Raw genomic sequence first — 18,094 nt, 5'->3', positions numbered from 1 at the left:
TGCCCCAAGGACTAGTTCTAGTAAGTATAGGAACCATATTACACTTATCATGAATGCAATGTTATCACACTACATTTCGGGAAAAAAAATTGGAAATAATTTCTCCATCTCTAACATTATGAATTTTTTATTTTATTTTTTACCATGGCAAGTGCTAGTGATATTGCAAACTCTCTTACCGAATTTTTTCGACTTGGGATGGTGTTCGCTTCAATAAAAATTAAAATTTTAAAAAAAAAAATCTCCTTTTTTCATGAATGTTTTCATGTGCAATATTCTTTTTCTATACCATATCTCTGCTTAAATCAAATCATGTTCAGTCAAGAGAGTTTAGGTATTATTTTCAAAATGACTCAATGGGAGAATTCAAACCATTCCAAAAGAATCGCAATAATTTCCCAATTCTAATGATGTAATGCATCCAGAATCCAATTAACAACAACGATTATTGTTATTATTATTATTATTATTATTATTATTATTATTATTATTAACATTAACGATTACTGAAGATGAACTAGTGATTTTGTAGCATTGTAGTAGAATCATTACCAAAGGCATACTGTGCACCCAAATGCGGAACAGCCATATATATAAGAACATAGTTTAAAAATAAAATAAATGAAAAAAACTACTACTAACATAGAATTGTGAAATAAGCTACTGATCTATAAGTTCTGCTTTGTGTTCTATTATATAGCTAGTACAGAAATGGAAATCAAGTTTAGTTTGGGCTTAATTTTTTTTTTTTTTTTTTTTTTTGTTGATCAGCAAAGAAAAATTTATTGAGATGAGAGAAGAGATACAAAAGGTTGGAGGGAGATATGCATCATAGCTTTATAGATGAATCCCGACTAGGTTGACACCCAAAAACAAGGTCAATCATGTGTAAAACCCAACAAACAACACTATAAAGAAAGCGAGAAACTGACTAAATACATATCCAAAACAGAGAATTGCAAGACACTAGTTTGGGCTTAATTAGCGAGCATAATTGACGGATAAACTTGTTTAAGCAAAGACATGAATACGATCAACTTGCATTTTCAATAACAAAATCATTAATTGAAGACTTGCCAAAAAAGTCCATTAAGTTTAGTAAATTGGACTGTCAAGTTTGGGCTTGTCAGCCCATTACTAACTCTATTCCAATAATTTGATTTGTTCATTTTATGAGTCTTTATAGTAAGATCTTATATTAAATATTAAAAAAATGGTTTTGATAATGGTAATCACGAGATTTTAATCATATTTGTTATAAAAAAAATTAATTACCTATCTTCAAATTCAAATTTGACATCTATTTTATTTTTTCATAAAATTATGTATTTACAAATCAAATCGATTTTATTTTATTTTCATAGATAACCTACGGTAGATATCTACAAAATAAATAAATTAGATCATCAAAGTGTAAGCTTTGGTGAGCTCGACCCAAAGGTTTCATTTGAAAACTTGATTTTTTTGACTAAAAAAAGTAATAATTTTATACACAGCAATCATTCACATTTTTTCACACACTCACGAAAATTCATTTCCAAGTACATTAACTTTTTTCTTTTGTGAAAAGCACTAAATTTTTTTAAAAAATACTAAAAAAAAAATAAAGGGATAATTACTGCATAGCGGTATCAGAGAAAATTAATTACACACATATATATATAATTCATAATTTTAATTATTAGTATTTATTAATTATTTGTAATTAATTTTTTTCTATCTCATTTCACTGTTATTTTTCCAAAAATATGAGAAATTATTCATTACCTCAAGGACAAATCTAGGTGATATCCCAACCTAAATATTATTGGTTGAAACAATGGATGTTGTTTGTCTCGTTTGGAAAGACAACTGAACACTTGTTCAAATATGAATAGTATGGAGCAATACTTCTGAGACAATGAATAATTTCTCCAAAAATAGACCCAGACAAGCCCTAAACAGTCCAATCCACTAGACGTGTGACAAAAAGTACTTATTCGGGTGGTTGACAGTGTGCAATTTTTATGACTTCATGATGCCACATGAACAATGATCGTCTTGATTCTAAGATGCCAAAAAAAAAAAACAAAAAGTTGAAACTTCATGTGGAATTTCACTTTTGTAAACCCTTGGATTTGATAGACTAATTGGTGAAACTTGAGAACCTTTAAAGTAGGCCATTTCACATCAAGCCTAATGGGCTTTTATCATTTCTTTTTGGGCCAATTGGAACCACCGACACATGGCCTTGTGCGGTATTTTACTTCTTCTTTTTTTTCTTTTTTTTTTTTCTTTTTTAATGAAAAATCGTAAATGACTGGTGCATATAATTGATTTTTTAAAATATTTTTTAACTGATTTTAATTTTTTGAATTTGTTAATCTAAAAACAAGGGGAAAATTATAGAATATTCCCAAGTATTACATGTCTGTACTTCTTAACCAATTATTATTCAATATGTCATCTCATATTCCCCAATTACCGAACATAATACCTCACCTACCCACATTTTATACCAAGCACAATACTATGGAATACGAATCAGCTTGTTTGGTTCCAGTTTTCAAAAAATAATTTTCAAAAAATTCTACTTTTTTATTTTTTATATTTTAATGTTTTCAATGAATTTTTTTAATATTTTAAGCAATTTTTTTTTTAATTTTTAGACACACCTAACATAAACACACTTAAAAAGTATAATATTTATGAAAAAAATATTTAAAAAATACACTAAATACAAAAAAAATAAATAAAAAATAAAATGAAAATTTAGTACATTTTTGTATTTTTGTGTATTTATTAATTTTTTAAAATATTTTTTCACAAATATTTTACTATTTACATACATCTAACTAAAGTGCATTTTAAAAAGTAAAAAAACAATTTAAAATTTAAGAAATATTCACTGAAAACAAAAAAAAACATAAAGAACAAAAAAATTCAATTTTTAAAAAACTGAATTCAGAAAACTGAAACCAAACACACTGGTGAGTTATATCGTTAACCAGTGTAGCACCAATTTTGATACTTTACAAGGGAGACAATCCTAATGTGGCCATTTTAATGCAGTTTGTTTTTTTTTTTTTAATGCAGTTTGTTAGAAATGTATATAATGTTTTTTACTTTTAGAAATTTATTTCAAATTTATGATGGAAAAATAAATTAAATAAGCTTATTATCAAAAAGTTGAGAAATAATTTTTTTTAATTTTTATATTTTGATTATCTACTTTTAAATTGAGAAAAGTTACGTTAAACATATTTAATTTGAATATTATTTAAATTTGAGAAATATTTTGTTAAGAATCTCCAGGAGCATGGCATGCTGGGAAGGTGACCATAAGTCTTCTCATACTTACTTTTTTTTAGAAACTCTCTTTGAATAACGATGTACAAATAAAAATTATTATAAAATTGTCATATATAATGATATAGTTTAATGTAATGCTGACAACTTTCAGTAGAAAGCCCAACTTTGGAGGCTTGTAATCTGGGGCCAGATTGGGCTAAATTGTTTTTAGGCATTTTAGTTAATTTCGGCCCACAGGTTTTTCCTTATATAATGTGATAGTGTTTATACAATTTTATGGTTGTGTAAGGAAGGAGAAGAGTATTTGTAATTCTATACTCAATATAGTGGATTAGCGTGACTTCCGATGACATATGCACGTTGTCGAACCTTGTATATCTACATGTTCTATCTATTTATTTTTCTGTGATTAATAGTTTCCAAGATCTATAGGTTTAGGGATTGTATGCGTAGTTTAAATCTTAACGACTTTCACTTTGAAAAAAATAAGAAAAAATGTATTATGAAAATATTTCAAAACTGTCGCTAGACAATTGAAAAACCTTATATTCGACCAACTAATCGATTGAAAAAGACTTGAGATGATTTTTTCTTTTTCTTTTTTCTTTTTTTGGGTGATTCATAGTATTTCTCTTTCTGTGTATGTATATAGTTATATAGATATGGGGAAGCTTCATCTTAACATTATCATCCATGATCATAGCCTTAAGTTCAGGGCTTTTTTGGGTGGATGCTGTTGGCTTTTGAGGGGTAAACATCATTATGTGGGCTTTCTATATCCTGTTTGTTCACTACGTAACCCCTTTTCATTGCATCCACACTTCTTTCAAAATCAATTAAAGACTAAAAGATTATTGTACTCACCCACCAACATGTCCCACTTGAAAATGAGAAATCCTTGATCTTACATGATATGTTTATTTAATTATAGAGAGAAATGTAATATTTTTTTTTTAAACTTTTTCTCTTATATTTTAATCAAATAATTATTTGTCTCTCTATTATTAAATGAGTCATGCAAAACCGATTTTCTGTTGGAGCCTTGTAGAGAATCCATCATGTAAATAATTGCACAACTAGGCCCATTCGGTGACACATGTGATTTTTTATTTTTATTTTTGTTAACCTCATAATATACAAGTTTGTTTTTCATTTTTTAGCGAGAAATCCTTAGTTTGGAATAATTTACACTGGCCTTTCCTAAAGTTTGAATAAAATATACCTCCGTTTGGCAAGGAGGTTTGGGGCTATTTTAGTCACAAAAGATAAAATAGGCTATTTTAGCCACAACAAACAAAACATCACATCCAAACCATAATCATTACACTCTTCTTTCACAAAAAAAGTCAAAAAAGTCAAAAAACTAAAAAATCCTTCCCAAACCAAGCTTTTTAGCCCAGGCTAAAATAGCTAAAAAAATCAAAAAGCCAAAAAGTCAACCCACTTCCCAAACGGAGAAAAAGATTTGGTATAATCTAAGCTTATACATTTGGTATAATCATCTCTTATTCATCAATAATTTGTTAGTCATATAAATGAAAAAGATTTCTTATCCCTTTTATATTGAAGTGTATACTTTCTTTTAGCTATTCCTATATCTCCATATTATTTGTACTAATTCTGATCCCTTTAACTTTACTAGAAGAAAAGTTAATGTAATTAGGCCAAAATATTGAATTCATTTTATTTTCTTCAAACTCCAAGAGAAAATCAATCTAAATTATTTTTATCTGGTGAGATATAAAGTTCTATATATTATTATTTTGTGGTTTTAGGAAAAGGTCAAGGCCCAAGGGACATAAGTCCATAATCCTAATCCTTATCTTACTTGTAGAAGCAGTACCAAAAAAAAAAAAAAAAAACCTTATTAAAAAAACAAAATTTAAAAAGGAAAAAAAATTTAACGAATTACTTGAACTCGACTTGTTAAAACTCATTTTAAATCAATTTATTAACAAGTAAACTTAAACATATTATAAAACTTGTTAATTTTCTAAGTTCTACATGAAAAACTACATGCACTATACATTTAACAAATAAATAAAACTAATTGACTTCAGTTTCAAAGTTCTACATGAAAAACTATATGCACTATATATAAAATAAATAAATAAAACTAATTGAGTTCAGTTTCATTGTAATTGATTTTAGAAAAAGTAGGGGAAAAATAGAAAATCAAAATAATTAAAATCTTTTTTTTTTTCTTCTTTTGGTTGGATTTAGGGAGAAAAAAAAAATTTATATTTCTCAGAAAATCTATTTTTTATTCAATTTACTTTAGAAAAATGAATATGTATAAATAATTTACTCTCTCTCGCTCGGGCTTGAATTTTGTGAGGAAACAACAAAGGCAAAATATTTCCTCAAAAAAAAAAAAAAAAAAAAAAGGAAAAATGAATAAAGAACATTAATTTCTAATTCATTTATTATTCCACTCCTTTTCTTTTCTCTTGATAAATCTCTCAATAAATTTAAGACCTAAATGCTAATTACAATTAGTACCTTTGGATCTTCTCACTCCTAAATTCAAATCCAACATCAAAATCTCTCCATAAATTCAAGATCTATAAATACTAATTGCAATTAGCATCTTTCAATCTTCTCACTCCTATATCCAAATCCAACATCAAAATCTCATTATAAATTCAAGATCTAAATACTAATTGCAATTAGCATATTTTGATCTTCTCACTCCTATATCCAAATCCAACATCAAATTGAGTTCGAGAAATCTACAACAAAATAAAAAAATAAAATAAAAATGAGGGAATGATAGTGATAACAAGGAGAGTAGAAGAATGGAAAGTGCTTCGTCATCTTGGGTGCTTAAAAGGAAGAAAAAGTAAGAAGAGTGCGTCCCCCTCCCAACTGTTTGTTGTGCTTTTTTAGGGCTAATAAATTATAGGATAAATTACAAATGTATCTCCTGAAATTTTATTAAAATACAAATCACTTTCTGTAATTTTGAAAATTAAATTTCACCATCTGAAGTTTCTAATTTCATTACAAATTGTCTCTTTTATTAATAAATCATTAAGTCAATTAACAGTTTTTAATGGTGTTAAAAACATATTTCAATTAATAATTTAAGTAATTTTATTATTGTATAAGAGAGCAATTATAAATTTTATTTTTTCAATTAATTCTGTTAAATAAAAAATTCTAAAAAGAAGATATTTGTAATTTTTTAAACTATAGAAACTCATCTGTATTTTAAACAAATCTCAAAAAATGTATTTATAATTTAGATGAATCACTAAACCAACTGTCCAGTCTCTTTTACCATTTGGTTGTAAGGTGACAAAAAAAATATAAATAAATCAAGTTTCTATTTTTTCTCAACTTGTAGAGGACAAACCTCGGATATCTATGACCATAGGATAATCACTCACAAATCACATAAAGGACCAAATTAACTTGACAACAAAACAAGGTAGGGCAGCACTAATTTCTTTGCAAACAAAATTATGAAGTTACGTTGGGGACTGCTGCAGCCTGCGATGAAAATTTTGTGATGCAACCACACACAAGGTCAGCATTAATCAATACAAAGTATATTCCTTGAAGTTTCCATCAACCAAAACTCTTATCAAAATCAGAAAAACACGAAGTCATAAACAATCACAATAAATTATAAACACTCTTTAACCCTAGTTTTATTTATGTATAACATCGCTTTCGCAGGCCGGCAGCTACTGCTCATAATATAATCAGCCCTACAACAGTTTGATAAATTTAGGGTTTAAAGAGATTATTAAAAAAAAGTCAATGTTTGTACAAAACTGCTTCCTTTTGTTTTTGAAATAGTTAATAAGCTAAAAGGAATCGAATCGCAGGCGTGCAAATCTACTACCAAAGATTTTCTAAAATTATTAAAAATAACGTACGACATTAAGCAAGGTCACTGTATTAAAATAGATTTATGCATATATTTAATACAATATAACGGTAGAATCCACATATGCATATTGGTTGGTGCACGGTTTGTTTTTATCATATTTTAAATGTTTCGACAGCGGATAGACGAACCAAATTTTGATATTGGACTACAAGTAGTTTTGTACTTCAGAAAGTTGGATCACCAAACTTTGAATGTGCTACACACCATCAGGGCCTAAGAATATACTCAATACATAAGCTAAAAATGAACCAAGTTTTCATGAGAAGCAAGTCATGCAAGACCGATCAATTAGACAGGCAACAATATGCATTTCAGCGTCAACTGAATGGCAACAACAACAATGGAACATAGATACGGTCGCATGTTCAAGCCTCACAATTAAAGAGTAAATTGATATACAATGCAAATGTAGACTTCGAAATTTCAAACTAGTTTCTTAGTTCCTAACCTATATTACACTGACTCTTTAAAATAAATCAAATACTCATGTCAAACACCCGACACTTGGACAAAGGAATGAAATATGTGTCGAATACTTTTCAATAGATACTTCTTATATAATTGTATATAACACAATTATTATATGTACATATTGTTGTATAATTGCTATAAATATCATTTTAATACTATTAAGTTACATATAATATCATTTTATCTCACATACTAGATTAAAAATTAAAAAATATGATATTTTTTTACCGAATCCACATACTCTTAAATTTATGATTTGATGAGTTCGACCTCTAGATACATATCCATACCCGACACGTATACCCGAATCCATGTGACATAGTTCCTAACCCGTTTCCTTCTTGCACGACCAACGTGCTAACATTTTGAGGCCTACGCACTTATTAGACTAATTCTTCTCAAGTTCTTATTTAACAAGGAATGATTTTAACATCAAGGCTGTGTTTGATTCATGAATTTGGAGAGAAATTTAGAAAAGTAAAGAAAAAAGATATATTTTATTCATATTTTACCATATTTTTCCCTTTCCCTTTCCCTTTCCCTTTCTTTTTCCAAATCCTTCCCTAAATTCTTGAACCAAACACAACCTAAATGAACTCCCAACACAAAAAAGTAAGACCGTACAAAATTGACAATTGAAATGAGAAAGTTGAATACAGTCACAAAGGCCAAAATTGGGAGGTTAAGGCTTCTCATAGATTTGCTGTAGAAATGGATTACTAGAATTATGGAGAGGTCAAATAATCTAGCAAATAGCTACAAAACATTCTAAACTACTTACAGAGATTATTTGTGATGATCATGGCCCTCCTAGAAGCCAAATATGCTCTTCCGATCAAATTCTCCAACTAAAATCTTATGCTGGAAACTGTCGCCATCAACACTTTCTCACACGAAAAGCAAGACATATGTTACAAGATTATCAGTAACATATCAATTTCCTTGCACACAAACAAAACAACTCACAAACTCAAAATAGGAAAATATGCTAGTGTTGTTCTTTCCTCATTCCAAGTTGTTAGAACGTTGTTCTCAACCAAATAGATGTAACTGTTACTCAAGAATGTCCGGTTTTCATTAAAGTTTCAACTGCATCATTCTTAATTCAACACTTTACAAAAATGTAACCATACAAAGCAGCTTAGAAACTACTAGAATAGCCAGTGATTCTCTCTAAACCATCATAGAGGGCACAGCATTCAAAAACAAAAATTCCCAACATCACATATACGAATGCAGAGTACTAAAATTAATGTCTACTCCTAAAATGCATCATTATCAGTATGCATTCCAAGGATTAACAATTCCCTATATTCTGGATTTGAATATGGTTATGTTCATTCTGATAAACACAATTCACACTGACCCAAATAGAACATTTTCACTTTTGTATCAATTTTACTTCAAAAGCACTCACAATTATTTCATTTGATCATGATCAAGTCCACAAATGTAACACATAATTGCTTGAACACAGAGAAAGTTTGTTAACAAAAATAAGTAATTGAAAGAAACAATTTCAGAATTCCCATAAACAGAGCTGAAACAGAGAGCTCATATCTGTATCATTATTGAAATATACAAGGTACAAAAAACAACTCACCCACCCACCCTCCTCCCTCCCCACCCAAAATCTAATCTTTTTGTACAGAAACTAATGAAACTATCAAACAAAAAAGAAGCCAACTCACCTCCAAAGATGGAAGACAACATAATCAACAATCTCACTGATAAAGCCCGTCTTTTTCACTCCCATCTCCATCCAAAATCTTCCATATTTCAATTGAATTGAATTCAAAGTCATCATCAACCCATCGACCGCTTCCTCCGAAGAACTTGGATTAAACTAGAAGCATTTCTCCTAATTTTTTCATTATCATCGTCCAACAACCCAACACAAAACTCAAAAACCCCTTCTTTCAAAACCTCCAAACACATCTCTTTATTATAATTGCACAGCGAATTCAATGTTAATAGCGCGTATTGAACCCCTCTGGAGCTCCCATTTCTCAACACACGAACCAAAATTTGAATACAACCATTGAATTTCACCATCTCTTCTCTACCTTCCTTACATTTTGCCAGCAAACCCAATACCTCAACGGCCCGTTCGAGGCCCGAGCCGGCAATACTAATCAAAATCGGTATAACCCCACAATCCACAGCCCGTCTCCCATTATCCGGATACGAGCAAATCGCGTAGAGCGCGGTCGCGGCCTCTTTAACTTCTCGGGCATTACCGTCTCGGAGAAGCGAAACTAGGGCTCGAATCGCATACGGGTAAGCCCCAATCGTAGCTTTGTTGACCTCCACAACCGCCAAACTCGTCAGAATCGTCGCCGCCACGGCACGGCAGTCCGGCGAAGACCCGCCGCCGCGCATGGCGGCGATAACTCTGCCAATCGCGCCCTCCGCCACCAAACCTACCTTGTTGTCATCATCCAAACTCAAATTCAAGAGCAAATTCATGGCTTTTTCTTGCAAAGTCGGGTCGTCCGAGTCAACACAGTTGAGGACCGCCGACACGGCTCCTGACTCGGTGAGCCGGCGGCGGAGAGCAGAGTCGCGCTTGGAGAGGCGGGTGAGCTGGTCGAGGGAGCTGAGCTTGGAGTGAAGAGGTGAAGAAGGGGAGGTTAGGGTGGAGATTAGGGTTTGGGGTTGAGGGTAGGAGTGAGGTTTGGGGAGAGAGACGAGGGTAAAATGGGAAATTAAGCTTCGGAGAGCGTGGTTGGGGATGAGAGAAGGAGGCTCGGAGAGGGGTAGTTTGGTAATTGGACAAGTACGGTGACCGGAGTCTAACCAGCGTTGGATTGAAGAGCGATCGAAGGTGTGACCAGAAGAGAGGATGACAGGGTCTGACATTATCTCTAGAGATATCGGACACTTGAAGTCGTCGGGAAACGCCGTCGCCATCGTCTCTCTCTCTCTCTCTTCACAAAGTCTGTATCTCTCTCTCTCTCTCTTTCTATATCTATCAACACTTTAAAGAGAGAGAGTAGAGAGAGAGAGAGGTTCCTGAGGATTTTAGGTCACCCACGTGGAGCGTTTACACACTTGTGAAATACTCCTCACTTCTGTATAAAGAGGTCGTTTGGGAAGTATGGGTTTGTATGCATAGCTTATGAGCAATGCTATATTAATTTGTCATCACTAATCTCATCATTAGTAAGGTGACAATTGAAAAAAAATAAAATAAAAAATAAGACACAACATATATGTAGCAATGGGTGAGACCCACTGCCACATTATTAGAGCCACCACTAATTAGTGATCTAAATCATTTTTGCATAGCTTATTGTCATGCATTTAAAAGGTAAAAAATTATTACTCCATTTAAATTATATCATTTTATTTAAGTTATATTATTTTTTTATCATATCACTTCAAAATTAACATAAATCTAATCCATATTTTATAAAGGAATTTTTTTTTAAGATCCCTCGTATTAAAATTTTATAACATAAAAGACATCTAATATTTTTAAAATGTCTAAGGTCCCTCAAAAGTTGATCCAGAGAAAATTGGTTCAGAGAAAATTCACGTCACAGAGAAAATTGGTCCAAAGAAATTCTAGGAAGAATTTCTCTGGACTTTATTTCTCTGACCTTCCCTAAACTTCCCACTGTAAATTTCTCTGCCCTTCCCTTCTCCAAATTTTTCTGCCTTCCATATACTTCCCACTTTCCCAGAGAAATTTCTCTGCCTTTTCACAAAATTACATCTCTAGAAAAAATTGTAATTAATTCTCTGATTTATATATGTAGCGTTGTTGTTGGTTCTGGTTCTCTGAAAGAAGCTTTGAGAGTATCTCTCACAATTGTGTGAAATTCCACTGAGAAACTTGTAGCTTGGGAAATTCTCACAGCTACTTTTAAATTTCTCTGATTTGAGAAAGGAATGGAAAATAAACAATCATAAGTAAACTCATATCCAATGTAAGGGTATTTATGGATGCAATTGAGATTTGGCGAATGAATGAAAAAAACAAAAAAGAAGAAAAGAAGCTTTTGATAGATAATTTTCTCTGCCCTCCCTGCCTTTAATTGGTCAAAATGAATCCAAAGAAATTTGAAAACCCAGAAAAAATTGGTCAAAATGAAAATAGAGAGAAATTTCTTTGGTATTGAGAGAAATTTTGTGAGAGAAATTTCTCTGGTTGCTGCTTTGCTTGCCTTCGCTCTTGGTGTCAATCAAATAATGGGAATTTCTCTGGCATTTTCCAGAGAAATTCTCTCTAGAGAAATTCCCGAATTTCTTTAGATGAGAATTTCTCTAGAGAGAATGAGAGATGAAATCGAACAACATCAATATTGTTATCCTTCTCAACAAGTGGGTTTCAAAATTTGATTTCATAAACATTGGGTTTTATACAAATTAAGCATTCCAAGTTCCAGCTCGAAACCAAAGAATTTCTCTGAACCAATCCAGAGAAAATTCAGTTCAAAAACTAGAGAATTTCTCTGGTTTCAACTTAGAAAAAATTCAGTTCAAATGAAAAAAAAAAATTCAGTTCACAATTTGGAACTTGGAATGCTTAATTTGGAACCCAGAGAATTTCTCTGGACCAACATTGCTATTGCTTGTGGTGAACCCAACACAAGTGCAATTGTTCCAGCACTTTTCCATACAATCGCTAATGCTTAAGCCCGAAATATCGTCGCGCTGGCTAACAGTATTTCCTTCGAACCTTGCTTGTTTTGCATGAACGTATCTTTCCTGCACCGGCATGAGGAAAACCCGAAATAGCTCACACAACCATCATAACTACCCGATTGATACCCATAACAAAATAAATATGGTGTAATAAAAAGATTACTACTATCAACAATATAGCCCTCTGGCTCCAACTTCCACATTAGTAGTGGTTCATCATAAACAGAGTATGTGAGATACTTTTCTTCTTTGTTTGATACTAGAAAAAGGTTGTGATGGAATGCAGAATTAGGACCATTCAACATAGGCATGTTCGGGAAATTTTGATATGACAAAAGCCCACTGGTCCAGTACCGTTGTCCATCCCGATAAATCACCAATTTGCCTGAACTGATGAGCGATTCAGGTTCCTCCCAGGTCAGCTTAAAGGTCCCCGAAGCATAACATATGTTTGAATACTGATGATCAACAACAACATCAACAACAATTTGAAGAAGAAGAAGAAGCAGACGGGTCGGAGTCTGATTATGAAGACTGTAGCATCCATACCTCCTCCTCTAATCCTGATATTCATCAGGAAACTCGTACACGCAATGTCTTCGTCTTCAAGCCAAGGTGTCTGAAAATGAAGGACATCAATTCTCCTCCAGATTTGCCAGCAAAAATACCATTCAAGAACTCTGGAGGTCAAGAGAGAGGAGAGAATTGGATCTTGGAGTGTCTGGTTTCGATCGATATTGCCCATCTATTCTCTCTAGGGTTTCGGAGAGAGAGAGAGAGAGAGAGGAAATGCTGCTCTGCAGTAGAGGAGAAGAGACAAAGAGTCAAATTTCTCTGATATATGTTTAGGGACCTTAGACATCAAAAAATAATTTTGTGGATCTCTTTCATTACGAAAAGTGGGGGAGGGACCCTAGACTAATTTTGTCTTTTATAAAAAGTCAAAAAGTATACTTATTTAGAACATCCTAAACCAAGCCAGTTAAAGAAGATAAAATATCATATTTAATTTATAATTATTATGTTTTTTTATTTATAAAATGTTTGAAAGGTCAATTTTTTTTTCTAAATCATGTTTTTAATTTCAAGTTAAAATAGTCAAAAAGTTAAAAAATTAAATCAATTTTCAAATGAACCCATATATATTTTATGAAATCAAAAAATAACAAGTTCAAATTACAATAAGGCCTTATTTGTCATAACCTAAAAAAGTCAAAAAGTTAAAGGTCACTATCCTATTTAAGTCACATCATCTTATTTAAGTCACATCACCTTTCTATCACATCACTTCAAACCCAACCCATACTTAACCCATATTTCATAAAAAGTCAAAAAGTGCACTTATTTAGATCACTCCAAACCACCCCTCAAAATGTTTTATTATATTTAGTTGCGTTCTTAAAATTAATATACTAATAGTTATATTAGTGGTAGTGGTAGTAGCGGTGACAAAGTAGAGATGAAGGTAGAGTGTTGCGGTGGTGGCAGTGGTAATGGTGCGGCAGTAGTAGTAGTGGTGGTAGTGGTAGTGGTAGTGAAAGTTGTAATGACTGTGGAGGTGGAGATGGTGTCGGTAATAATGGTAATAGTGGTTGTGACTGTGATGTTGGTGAAAGTGATGGTAATGGTAGTAATGAGGTGACACCTTTGGTTCAAAAAATAATTTTTTCTTTTTAAAAATAGAAAATATTTTTTTGTCCAAACAAACTTATTTTTTATTGATCATAAAAAAATGTTTTCACTGACTTTTGTTTTTCATTGTACTAAATATTAGAAAATAAGAAAAATATTTTCTAAAAAAGGTATTCCATCCAAACAAAGAAAGCATAAGGTTAAAAAAATTAGAATTAATGTAGTTGATGTAACAAAATAAGAAGAAATAAGAAAAAAGTTATATTTCAGTGCAAAAGATAGGACAATATTATTTTTTAAATTACATGATTAATAAATTATTGATAAAAAATGAGTTAAGTATTATGTGAATTAAAATTTTAAATGAACTTAATATAATTAGCGACATTTATTTATAAATTTCTCTTCACCTACTTATATTCCACTTAGTATAATTTTTTTTTTTTATGTTCTAATAATCTTATAGATTATCAAAATACCCTAATAATAATAAGATGAAACACGCATTAATATTCACATTAACAATGTGAATGTTCTATGATATAAGCATTCACATTATTAACGTAAAACATTACCATGTCAAATTTATTTAATGTGAATGTTCACATCACCAAGTTGCTAAGAAGGGTTCAAAAAATATTTATAAAAGTATAATTATCCATAAAATACTTTTAAATATGTTAATTAAAATTTGGTAGATCTTATTTTGGGAAATTGATTAAAAGCTGATTTTTTAGTTTTTTAGTTTTTTTGGCTTTTTTTTGGAAAAAAAATATATATATAAAAAAGTAGAGAGGCAATGTAACTGAAAATAGGTGAGGTGACGTGGCTTTTAACTATATTCCCAAATTGATAATACTTATTAGAACATAAGAATATCTTATAGATTAATTGTGATACAAGTACTTGAAAGAGAATTTTCTATAAATTCTACCTATAAAACTCATTGTATTGTTTTTCAATTAAACTTATTAATTGCTTTTTTATTTTTATATGTAAAACGGAGTGTATAAAATGATATGATTGTAATATTTTAATACTTTTAAACCACAATAAGAAGTTTTTTTCTTGTTTAGCATAACATATAAAATAAACAAATAAAAATTGAATTAATTTTTTTTTATAAAATCTATATCTTAGAAATTAATTTTTAAAAAATAACTTGCAAACAACATCTGAAATCCTTCATTAAATTTAAATTTAATATTAGTGAAAATAAGATTCAATCTATTCATCAAACTTATATCAAATCAATTTTTCATTAAAAGAGGGATAAATCAAATCTTTCATTAAATTTTCAACAACCTCTTTATTAAAATATAAATCACTAGAGATCAATTTTTCCAATTAAATTGGTTAAATAAAGTTTTGGAATAGATTAGCTATTTTTAAAAACTATTTGATGAAAAAATTGATTATCAATAATGTAGTGAGCTAATCAAATTTTTAATTTAAATTTTTAAACAATTAAATAACAAAAGAGATAAAGGGTGGAGTGGGGGGTCGAACTTGGAGTTAGCTCAAATAATTATATTTTTAATTTAAATAATAATAATATATAAATAAAATTTCATACAAAATGACGCAACTTTATAATTGACATTCTAAAACAAAAAAACTATGAATATGAATTAGTGTGTTTGGTTAGAGTTTTTTGGATTAAGTATTTTGAAAATTGGCTCTTTTAATTTTCGTATTTTTTTATTTTTAGTGAATACTTTTTAATTTTTAAACATTTTTTTTTTACTTTTATAGATGCACCTTACTTAGATGTATCTAAAAAGTAAAAAATTTGTGAAAAAATATTTTAAAAAATTAATAAATATATAAAAATATAAAAAATGTACTGAATTCTTGTATTTTTTTTATATTTTTGGTATTTAGTGAATTTTTAAAAGATTTTTTTTACATTTTTTTTACTTTTTAAATGTATTTATGTTAGATGTGTCTAAAAAGTAAAAAAAAAAATGTTTAAAATATTAAAAAAATTTAATAAAAATAAAAAAATATAAAAAATAAAAAAATAATATTTTCTGAAAAATAATAGTAATAATATTATCATATTATTTTGGTGGAATGTTATGAAAATTTTATGTATGAATAGAAATTTTAAGTGAAGATTCAGCGAATTTAGGAAGAAGTATTTAATGCTCATTAGTAACCTAACTCTTTAACGTAAAAGTCCAGAGCTTGTTACACTGAAACAAAGTGCGCCAACTGAAATGGCCAAAATGCCCTCCATGTAGGCATCTTTCCTTGTACTAGAGAAATGCCATAAGGGTATTTTGGATATTTCATTTTCAATTCTCTTCCTTTTCAAAACTTCTTAGCTTTTGTCGGTTGGTTTGGCGGAAGGTATGGGAGAGAGGAGGGTGTCCTTTTCAGAGAGAATTGGAAAAGTGCAATCATTCTGTTAAAACTTTTTCATTAATGACAAAGAAAGCAAAAAAAAAAAACAAAAAAACCCTTGTTTTCAGTTGATGATGCTTTGATTGGGGGTATTTTCGGAAATTCACTAGTCATTTTGATATTTCAATCCAACGATTCACCGGTTTCTCGTGCCTGTCACGGAAAAAAGTCTATGGTTGCGGGGTCTATGCTCCATAGAAAATGAGCGGTGTGATTTTAATCAAAAGTGTAGAAGAAGGCACATTATGAGGTGGTGGTGGTGATTGTTTAGTCAACTGTCCACCCAAATCCAAAAAAGTCCAATTTTGTGTGCTAATTGCCAGGTTTTGTGCAATTTCTCTTTATAGTAATGATTCATCCTTTTTTTTTTTTTATTCCCTTTGACCCCTCTCTCTCATTGGTTATCTTTTTTTTTTTTTCTTTTTTTTCCTACTGCTCCAATCATTACCTGTCACGTGACAAAGGGGGCGAGGAGGTGACCCCCAAAAGGGGGTCCCAAACATTATTCTTCTCTTTAAGTTAGATGGTGATGATTGGTTGGTTTGCAAAATGAGTTGATTTTTTAATTTTTTTTATTATTTTAATTTGAGATTAAAAAGTTTTATTTGAGATATATTTTTTGATTTTTTTGAAAGAAAAAATATAATAATTATAGGTTAAATGTGATATTTTATCTTATTAAACTAAAAAATCTATTTTTTTTTTTGTGACTAAAATAACTAAAAAGTCCCGGGCTACAACTTCCCAAACGAAGGCTTAATTGTAAGGATTGGTTTTTTTTTTTTTTTTTTTTTTTTTTTTTTAGTTTGTGATCGGATTAGATGGTACTATTGGATTTGTGAGGATTTATTATGGATCCCATTTCAATAATCCAAATCGTTTAATGTGTAGAATTCGTCAAGTACTATATGCTTGCAAAAAATTACGTTGATCGGATATCGATAGCTATCTCATCAGATTAGATTTTTGTCAATCATGTATTTTTTCACCGTCTATTTTTTTTATACAAAACTAATTTGATTATGTATCTATCGATTTCCAGTCAAAGTGATTTTTTATAAGCATATAGTATTCGACAAGTTCTACATATTGAACGGTTTATATTATTCGAAACGGGACCCGTGATAGACTCCTAAAGGCCCAACAATACCCTCCAGTCTAATCACGAACTGAAACCAACCTTAAATGTAAAATTTGAAAGTATTTTTCTTAAATTTTCTTACTTTTTATATCATAAGAAGAAGTGCTAATTAACACTTTGATATGGACTCCAATTACAGATTTAACTACAGTAAAAACTGTTTTGACAACCCCATAAAATTGTTAAAAAATTAAAATTTATTTTAAAAAATCAATTATTTTATCTATTTATTTACATTTCTTTTTGTAAAAAATAAAAAAAGTCAACTAAAATAGCTATTTCTTAAAACAACTCTAAACGAAATCAATATACTACTCCAAACAAGATTGACTGTATTGAAAAGATTTGGCTTGATTATATTATGAGTCCTCCTTGAGATTTAAGGTCGCATAACAATTTTCTTCTTTAGTGAGCTCATTTGGAAATGAACTTTTTTTAATGATTTTTTAATTTTTTTTATAAAAAAAAACATGTGAAAAAATGGAAAAAATAATTTAACAACTTGTAACAACTTTTTTAACTAAAATCCTAAATTTTCAAACGAAACCTAAAAAGATAAGTAGCCAAAATTTTGAAATTTCAAATTTGCCATTAGT

General features: G+C 30.1%; 1 protein-coding gene across 2 annotated transcripts; it reads right to left on the bottom strand.

The window, feature by feature from the left end:
• Positions 1 to 8,169: 8,169 nt before the first annotated feature.
• PUB8 (plant U-box 8) lies at positions 8,170 to 10,787 on the bottom strand. 2 transcript variants are annotated; one of them, XM_082888002.1, is made up of 3 exons: positions 9,355 to 10,787; positions 8,445 to 8,546; positions 8,170 to 8,366 (listed from the first exon to the last, which is right to left on the bottom strand). In XM_082888002.1, the coding sequence occupies exon 1, from the start codon at positions 10,574 to 10,576 to the stop codon at positions 9,470 to 9,472; it is 1,107 nt and encodes a 368-aa protein (XP_082744128.1). In that variant the 5' UTR covers positions 10,577 to 10,787; the 3' UTR covers positions 8,170 to 8,366; positions 8,445 to 8,546; positions 9,355 to 9,469. The 2 variants fall into 2 exon arrangements, with proteins under 2 accessions (XP_082744128.1, XP_082744127.1); XM_082888001.1 differs by having other exon boundaries at positions 8,170 to 8,546.
• Between the last annotated feature and the right edge of the window lie 7,307 nt (positions 10,788 to 18,094).

The sequence above is a fragment of the Camellia sinensis genome, chromosome 9, assembly GCF_055761805.1.
Source record: "Camellia sinensis isolate YWXY chromosome 9, ASM5576180v1, whole genome shotgun sequence".
In the NCBI taxonomy this organism is placed as follows: Eukaryota; Viridiplantae; Streptophyta; class Magnoliopsida; order Ericales; family Theaceae; genus Camellia; species Camellia sinensis.
This window is presented reverse-complemented; position numbering and strand designations above follow the sequence as displayed.